The sequence below is a fragment of the Tachysurus vachellii genome, chromosome 8 (assembly GCF_030014155.1).
Source record: "Tachysurus vachellii isolate PV-2020 chromosome 8, HZAU_Pvac_v1, whole genome shotgun sequence".
NCBI classification, from domain to species: Eukaryota; Metazoa; Chordata; class Actinopteri; order Siluriformes; family Bagridae; genus Tachysurus; species Tachysurus vachellii.
The window spans coordinates 26,115,069-26,124,656 of NC_083467.1; the positions used below are offsets into that span (position 1 = coordinate 26,115,069).

General features: G+C 39.4%; 1 protein-coding gene across 1 annotated transcript; it reads left to right on the forward strand.

Annotated features, from left to right (window-relative positions):
- Positions 1–485: 485 nt before the first annotated feature.
- Positions 486–9,385, forward strand: LOC132850449 (UDP-glucuronosyltransferase-like). The gene is made up of 5 exons (XM_060877054.1): positions 486–1,628; positions 4,645–4,776; positions 4,941–5,028; positions 6,086–6,305; positions 6,892–9,385. The coding sequence occupies exons 1-5, from the start codon at positions 768–770 to the stop codon at positions 7,169–7,171; spliced, it is 1,581 nt and encodes a 526-aa protein (XP_060733037.1). The 5' UTR covers positions 486–767; the 3' UTR covers positions 7,172–9,385.
- The last annotated feature ends 203 nt before the right edge of the window (positions 9,386–9,588 follow it).

Consider the following 9,588-nt stretch of genomic DNA (forward strand, 5'->3'; position numbering starts at 1 on the left):
TTATTCAGTCTGGATCTAAGCTGAACGCCTCGTTTTCTTTTCTTTTCGTTTCTTTCCCTTTTTTTTCCTTTTCCTGTCCACACAGTCAGCAGGAAATGTGAGGTAATGCTGTTTCTTCCCGCACCCTAAAGGGAAAAAAAAAATCCCTGAGTAGCCTGAGTGTTGTTCTGTTTACACAGTAGGAACAAAATCCATGTAATCATTAGTTCAGAGATCTGGTGAAGAGAAGGAGAAGAATAAGTGAGCAGTATTGAGTGGAGACTGAAGTCCTGTGTGTTTTTGTGTCAAAGCCTCAGACACGCTTTGAAAATCTTTAACACACTTTGTGGACTTTGTAATGTTAGACCACTGGATTTCAGTCTGTAATGTGATTGTAGCTCGAGCCCACACACACACACACACATACACAGACTCTTTGCACGCAACCACACACACACACACTCTTTGCATGCAACCACACACACACACACACACACACACACACACTCACACGCAAACTCTTTGCACGCAACCACATACACACACACCCACACTCACACTCACACTCTTTGCACGCAACCACATACATAAACACACAGGCACGCATCCACGTACTCCCCCACAAGGCCCCTCCTTTATCCCAGAGTCTCATATTTCCTGTTGTGCCTGTGAAAGCTTCAGTAAGAATGTTAAGCACTTGAGTTCTGAGCTTGTTCTTCTCACACGCCTGCTGATTTACATTCTTTACACTTTCTTCTAGACTGAGTCAGAAACCTTTGAAACACACTATGCTGAAAGTTCCTTGTCTTCTTGTGGCTTCTTTATGGCTGCAGCTTTTTCTCTGCAGCTTTTTAGGTCCGGTGGAAGGAGGGAAGGTCCTGGTGATGCCCGTGGACGGTAGCCACTGGTTGAGTATGAAGATCCTGGTGGAAGAATTGTCTCGCAGAGGACACGAAATGGTGGTCCTGGTTCCTGACACCAGTGTTTTGATCCAGGGCTCTGACACATACACGACTCGGAGCTTTAAGGTTCCGTACACCAAAGCTGAACTGGACGGCAGCATGAAAAAGCTGCAGGAGCGCATCATAAAAGCTCCGGAGTTCTCTGACCTGTTTGAGAACATCATCGGGCTTCTCAGCTTCACGAGCATGCAGGTGAAAGGATGTGAGTCACTGCTATATGACGAGGCTCTGATGCAGGAGCTGCGTGAAAAACGTTTCGATCTCATGCTCACTGATCCCTTCCTGCCGTGTGGCCCCATCATCGGCAAGGCCTTCTCTCTCCCTGCGGTTTATTTCCTGCGTGGACTCCCCTGCGGATTGGACCTGGATGCCGCTCAGTGTCCGTCTCCTCCGTCCTACGTCCCTCGCCTTTTCTCAGACAACACAGATGTCATGACGTTTCCTCAAAGGGTCAAGAATATGCTCATGACGGGACTCGAGGGAATCCTCTGCAAAGTGATTTATTCCAGCTTTGACGAACTCACCAGCAGATATCTGAAGAAGGATGTTTCATATAGAGATGTTCTCGCACACGCTGCCATCTGGCTTAATCGATTTGACTTTACCTTTGAGTACCCGAGACCTGGAATGCCCAATATGGTGAAAATTGGGGGCATCAACTGTGCCAAGAGGAAACCCCTTCCTGCGGTGAGCTATGATCAGTTTCACTTTTTTTTGTCACCATTTGACTTTAAATGATGTTCTTCATAAAACTGACATATATATATATATTGACATATATAGCACTGCTTTTATTTTCCTGATCACCAGTTTGACCAAAGTTTAGCTGGTGTTTGGTCTGAATTCATCCTCTTAACCTGCTTCATCTACTTGAACAAGAAATCATACATTTTAGCAACATTATTTTTGTAAAATATAACAAAATATAACTAAGTGTTTTATTAAGAACAAAACATCACATACTTTTTATCCATTTATCCTTACAGTTGAGGTTTATAATGTCAAGTTTTGTTTTTTTCTGTTCACCTGTAGCACCATTGTACCTGTTTCTGTGATTATGCTGTTGCTATGGAAACGATAAGGTATCAGAGCGAGTGCGTTCATATAAACCAGCGCTACAGTCAGAGCTGCTGTTAGAGAGAATTAATCAACACCTGATGACCAATCAGAGTCCAGAACTCAAAAGTGTCTGTTATTAAAGTCAAGTCAAGTCACTTTTATTGTCACATCACCACAGCACATGTGCCTTGGAGAGTGAAATTCTTAGGAGCGAACTCCAGAAACTGCAGAGACAATTTAACATACAGATACAAATTGACAGGTGAAAATGTGCAATTTGCTCATACATACAGTCAGTACAGTATGTGTGTACAATATGTACAATTAACAAACAGATAATGAAATCAACAGGTGAAAATATAGTCAGTACACACAGTGTACTATTGGGCATACTTACAGATATACATTGAAGAAATAAAATCATGTTAGGGTGTAGATAGAATAGAATAGAGAGAGAGAGAGAGAGAGAGAGAGAGAGAGAGAGAGAGAGAGAGAGACTGGGGTAGAGAGAGGGGGGAGAGAGAGAGAGAGAGAGAGAGAGAGAGAGAGAGAGAGAGAGAGAGAGAGAGAGAGAGAGAGACGGGGTAGAGAGAGAGAGAGAGAGAGAGAGAGAGAGAGAGAGAGAGAGAGAGAGAGAGAGACAGGGTAGAGAGAGGGGGGAGAGAGAGAGAGAGAGAGAGAGAGAGAGAGAGAGTTATAGGGTTTATGCCCACATGGAGCAGGAGTCACTGTTGCTGAGTCACTCTGAGCTTGAACTCTCCTGATAAAGTTTAAACTTCACCATCAGTAAAAAATCAGGGTGAAGGTTAAATAATTGTCAAAGTAATCTGATTCTGAACGTGTGTGTGTGTGTGTGTGTGTGTGTGTGTGGAAGATCATGATAAAGAAATCAGATACTGTACCTGAATGCAAAAGTTCAAATCGCTTGAATTTAGTCTGATTTCATTATTTATAAAAATAGAAATCTGTCATTATTAAATCTAGTTGAATATTTTTTAGGCATTAGTTATTATAATTCTATTCTTAGCTACATTGCTCAGCTAAGCTCTTACTAGAAATGGCTAAATAAACCTATTAACACCTAAAACCTAAACACAATAAGGTTTAATAATCAGAGCTAGTTGATCAATCTGACTGTCATGTTTTGTTACAGTGACTTTACAGCGCCATTATAGAGAGAGTTAGATCTATAGAAAGAGATCTGATGAGGTCGCTGGTGTTATATCTGAGGTGTAGATACAGTTTGTACATGGAGTTCTGTGTGTGTTTGATATAATCAGGCAGTGTTCTCCTCCTGACCTTTACACAGGTAACCAGGAGCACTTGTGTGTTTATCAGCAGTTTGTTAAGCTGATAGAAGACAAATAAAAGCAGACTGAATTACAGCAAAGCAGCTCACTCACCCCATTACTCACCCCGTTACTCACCCCATTACTCACCCCGTTACTCACCCCGTTACTCACCCTGTTACTCACCCCATTACTCACCCCGTTACTCACCCCGTTATGCACCTCGCTACTCAACACGTTACTCACCTCGTTATTCACCTCATTACTCACCCCATTACTCACCCCGTTACTCACCCCGTTATGCACCTCGCTACTCAACACGTTACTCACCTCGTTATTCACCTCATTACTCACCCCGTTACTCACCCCATTGCTCAACACGTTAATCACCCCTTTACTCACCTCGTTACTCAACCCGTTACTCACCTTTTTACTCAACTCGTTACTCAACCCGTTAATCACCTCGTTACTCACCTCATTACTTACGAGAGACTTACTTGTCTCTCTCGCTCTCTTTCTATCCCCCTCTCTCTGTGTCTCTCTCGCTCTCTTTCTATCCCCCTCTCTCTGTCTCTCTCGCTCTCTCTCTCTGTGTGTCTCTTTCTTTCTTTCTTTCTTTCTCTCTCTCTTTTCCTTTCTCTTTCTCTGTCGCTTTCTTTCAATTACCCTCTCTTTCTTTCTTTCTTTCTCTCTCTCTCTCTCTCTCTCTCTCTCTCTCTCTCTCTCTCTCTCTCGTCATCTTTTCTTCTTACCAAACATGAACTCGTTACAGTTTCACCTCTGACACTGGAGTCTCCTTCCATACATGATCATTACAACATGGTGAATGACCTGTTTCTATAGAAACGATAACATATTAGAATGAGCTGTTACTATAGAAGTGATAATAATAATAAGGGGCAAGTCATGGCCTAATGGTTAGAGAGTCTGACTCGTAATCCTAAGGTTGTGGGTTCGAGTCTCGGGCCGGCAATACAAAAGACTGAGGTGCCTTTGAGCAAGGCACCAAACCGCCCCCTACTGCTCCCCGAGCGCCGCAGCATACGCGGCTGCCCATTGCTCCGAGTGTGTGTTCACGGTGTGTGTGTGTGTGTTCACTGTTGTGTGTGTGCACTTTGGATGGGTTAAATGCAGAGAACGAATTCTGAGTATGGGTCACCGTACTTAGCCATATGTCACGTCACTTTCATAATGTTTAACAGCAAAGACATGAATATTATTTATTTATTTGTTTGTTTATTACTTTCCTTTCCTTTCTGGTCCGTGATGAGACCCGTGTGATCCTGACAGTGACGTGTTGAATGATCTTGACCCTCAGCTGATGAACGTTACACTGATTTGTGTTTCCTGTGCAGGATCTGGAGGAGTTCGTGGATGGCTCTGGAGATCACGGCTTCATCGTGTTCACTTTGGGAACCTTTGTGTCTGAGATGCCAGAGTCCAAAACCCAAGAGTTTTTCAAGGCTTTCAGACAGATTCCTCAGAGGGTGAGGAGGAAATACATCTTCTACATCATCAGACTTCTGGTGGAAACACTTCCTGTTGTGTAGTTATAGGAAAATAATCAACAAGTGTTTGGTGTAATAAAGCAGACTCACTGCTGCTGCTACTGATGAGGATGAGGATGATGATGATTTGATTTGATTTTCAGGTTCTGTGGCGATACACTGGAGTCACTCCTAAAGACATTCCTGAAAACGTCAAACTGTTAAAATGGCTTCCACAGAATGACCTCTTAGGTTTGTTTATATGCGCACACACACACACACACATCTCAACACACACATTTACACATACAGCACATATAACACACACACAACTCAACACACATTTGCACACACACTACACATAACACACAAAACATCACACACAACCCATCCCGCATGTACACAGACACATATAGAACACCCGCACAACCCCCCCACACACACACACAGCAAACGCTCACACAAAACCTCACACACAACTCATACCACACATACACACACAAAACACTCATAAAACACACACCTATCTCTCTCTCTCTCTCTCTCTCTCTTTCACACACACACACACACACACACACACACACACACACACACACACATAACTCCCTCTATTTTATTACTGACTGTAAGTTTCCAGTGATTTTAAGGTCAAACCCTGTAGATGATTAACTCTAACAGTATCTCTGTTTCGAAAGTTTTACACGTGTTAAAGTAATTATTAGTGACAGTGAAGTAATAAATCTGATCATTAAACAGACACAGCCATGTTGCCCACATCACCGCTCCTAAATGTTTACTACAAATAAATTAGTGAATAATTCAAGAGAAATTGATTAAAACTCTAAATCAGGGCTTAGTTTAATTCTGTAATACTCTGTAAAAAAAAAAAAAAAACATGAAAAATGAAATTTCAGAAATGAATAATCATTTTGTTACTTCCAATTGATTTATTTGTCTTTATAATAATGAATTATATTTAATGTTGTTTAATACAAAATAGTTTAAATGTATATTAATAAAATGATCTGATGTACAGTATATAAACATGTTCAATAATGTGACTATTTTTCTAGGGGAAAAAATGTAATTCCTAAAGAATTCTAAAAAATAAAAAATATCTTCATAACAGAAATGTGCTTATTTGGTAAATAATATAATAAATTAATAGTTATTATTTAAAAAGAAAAAGACATGAACATTTTTAAAACCCAGAACCATGCTATTCAGCTTATTCGTAAATAATCACCTGCTTCCTGTTTTGCTCTGTAAAGTAAAGTTTTTTTTCTTGTCTGTTTTTTCTGTTAATCAGCACACCCCAAAGCCAAGGTGTTCATCACACACGGAGGATCTCACGGGATCTACGAGGGGATCTGTAACGCAGTTCCCATGGTGATGATCCCACTGTTTGGAGATCAGAGAGACAACGTTAACCGCATGGTGGTGCGTGGAGTTGCTGAGAGCCTGAACATGTATGATCTGATCGCAGAGAAACTGCTGATGGCAATCAGGAAAGTTCTCAACGACAAGAGGTAAAGACAGAAAACATTGTAACATCTGGAACACGGTGGACTAAAAATGATAAAAACGTGTGTAATCTTAGACATGGTGCTGTAAAAGTATGTTTTTTTAAAGTATGGAAGCAGTCTCCAGCGTCATGGCTTTGTTACGTCAGAGGTAAATCTGTAACTTATCTAAAGGACAGAGGAGTTTACACTCTTTGATGGGTTGCGATTTTACCAAGTTGCTAACTAGCTAACTAACCAACTTCAGCTAAATGATCAGCTGGACAGATGCACATGCAGCCACGTGTTAATAATCATCCTGATTCGCTTTTATTGATAAGCACTTTATTTCTTGAATCTGATTGGTCAGAAGGTGTTTGTATTGATGCTCTCCATCTAGTATTTTATCTTTTCTATAGTAACAGCAGTTTCTCTGTTATATGACTAGCTACATTTCTTTGTCTTATTGACTTAAAGAGAGAGAGATAAGATAAGAGAGAGATTCTCTTCCAGATGATTATTTTCCCATAGTAACACGACTCAGAGGTTTTTTATATGAAATAATCGCTGCTGTGCTTCATTGATGAACACTGCGCTGTTTTTTTAATCACAGCTACAGAGAGAAGATAACAAAGCTGTCTCTGATCCATAAAGACCGTCCAATCGAGCCGCTGGATTTGGCCGTATTCTGGAGCGAGTTCGTAATGAGACACGGAGGAGCCAAGCACCTGAGTCCGGCCGCTCAGCACCTCAACTGGGTTCAGTACCACAGTCTTGACGTCTTCGGCTTCCTCCTGCTTGTTCTCACCATCGTCGTTTTTATCTCGGTCAAAACCTGCATGTTCTGTGTCAGGAAGTGCTTCAGAAGGACTCCGAAGAGCAAAAAGGAGTGAGGAGGTCAGAGAACGTTCAGGAAACTAATGGTGATCGACACATAAGACTTTATATTGTGATCGTCTGAAACAGATACACCGTCGTCATCATCATTTTTGTTTTAATATCTAGAGGTGCCAACATTTACGCTTTAGCCGTAGTCAGAACCTGTTTCTATGGTGACATTAAAAAAACAATGATTCTTAACATTTCCAGTGAATTCATTCACTGGGTCAAATTCACCCAAGGGGAAAGGACACAGGATGTGATAGATCTACTTACTTTCATCTAGGTGAACTTTGACCTGCAGATTAACAAGCCGGTGATTGTCAAGAAAATATTATTAAGTATCACACACTAAATTTTTGCTTCTTTGTTTTTTCTTTTTTCTAATTGTTTCCTGATGAATTAAAAAACATAACCTTCTCTACTTTCTCACCCTCCTGATCCAGCACACACCTAATATTAAAATACGCTTTTACCAAGAAGGAAAAAAAAAAGTATTTTGATAGAAACCCTGGATTAACCTTCTTTAAACTTTTCTGTTTTTCCCTCAAACTTTGCAGTTTCTGTGATTGTACAAATCACCTGATATGAGGCTGAAGCACTGTTCAGGTTCTGATTGGGTGTCGGTTGCTAAGCAACTATCTCTAACATTCTAACACTGCATCGTTTCGCAAACTACACGTCTTGAGTTAACACAGTGGGAGCCATGTGAAACGTTCCTCTAGTCGGGGTAAAAAAGGGGTTTAGAAACACAATAAGCACAATAAGTGTTGATATTTTTTTCAGTAATGGTAGCATCTCTGAATATGCTACAGGATTTTGGAAAAACAACTGTGCTTAGTTTGTAAAGATATAAAGAGATAAGTCTATGTATCGGTGCTGCTCTTTACAAAGCCACATTAAACCATAATCTCTTTTAACCTCACACTTAATTTCTGTCTGTTTAAACAGTCAGAATCGGTGTAGTGTGTCGGACTATTTATCGCACCATCAATTTATGGTGCTGTGCTACCTCTAAAAAGATCGCTACCTCCTGCCTACGTTCCAAGCCACAAACTATTTACGTTTAATCTTACAGGAAATTAGATAGATGTAACTCTGGGTGCGTTTCCTTTTATTCTGAAGTGAGTGTTTAATCCTTGGCATTTTACTGAGTAAATAAGATGTTTTAGTTTAATATTCCATAAGCAGCTTTAGCACAAGTGCAGCGTCAGAAGGCTGTTAGCTAGTGCTAGCTATCTGACTTCAGTAGAGTAGCTAAACGACTATCTGAATGTAACAATACATTTGAAAGAGCTAACACATACATGCAAAAACATGTTACCAAGTATCATAATACACTTTAGTTCTCCATTCTAATTGGTCAAAAGGTGTTGACCTTCATTTTGCTTTAATACACTATCATTTCTATAGTAACAGTGACCTCTCACTAACATAACAAGCGGCATTTTTTGTTTGTTTGTGGGGTTTTGTACAGTAGAGGCTGTATAGGGAATGACTGTTTATAGCTACCGCAACATTAACTGTAGGAAAATGAAGTATGAAGTGTTCTTTAATAAAATAAACATAAAAACGTTAACAGCTGTGGCATAAAAACAAATCATGTTTTATTTATTAATTATTAATATTTGAACAGACACACTGAACATTTTTGTGACTTTTGTTATATAACAAAAGAAACATTTGTATAATCCATCTTTTTTTTTTTTTTTTAACATTTTTGTTTCCTTCATTGTGTTCTAAATGTGCACAAACTTTTGCACACAGCTACTTGGTGATGCTGAAATCTAACTTTCTGTTTAAAGCTAAACTGATTATGGGGTCTAATAGGTTCAATTATTTTATTTCAGATAAGTCTTTAAGATTTAAAAGATTGTTTATTTTAGATTTAATCACGTTTAGGAATTCTTTAAAAGTGAATCATGAAAATGGTGAATGATTTTTTTTTCTCTTTAAATGAAAGTTTTATTATTATTCTGTTTAATAAAATAGTACCTCTGTGATGTGTTACACAATTTCCAGGCCGTTTCAGGGTACATGTGGAACAGGTGGAAAAGATCCTACAGTGTTGGTTTTAGTTAAACAGCAACTTTATTTTCTTATCTAACTGGATTTTATCTCCACGGTGTTAGAGAATTTTCTTTTATTTTGATTCACACGATTCTTTGTTTTGTGTTTCATTTTCTTAGTACACATCCATAAAAAAAATAAAACCTCTCTTTTCCTCATGTGTTTTTAATGTTTTTTTTTTTATGTGGTAAAAACATTCTCCCCTTTTAGTTTTTTCTTGTTATGAATAAAATATCAGACACATGCTAACATACTGTAAGCTAGCATATTATACAGAGATCTGAGTTACTTCAGTGATGTATAAGTTATGAGTTTATCGTGTTTTTAGTGACATAACTTGACTTTCGATTGCATAAATCCC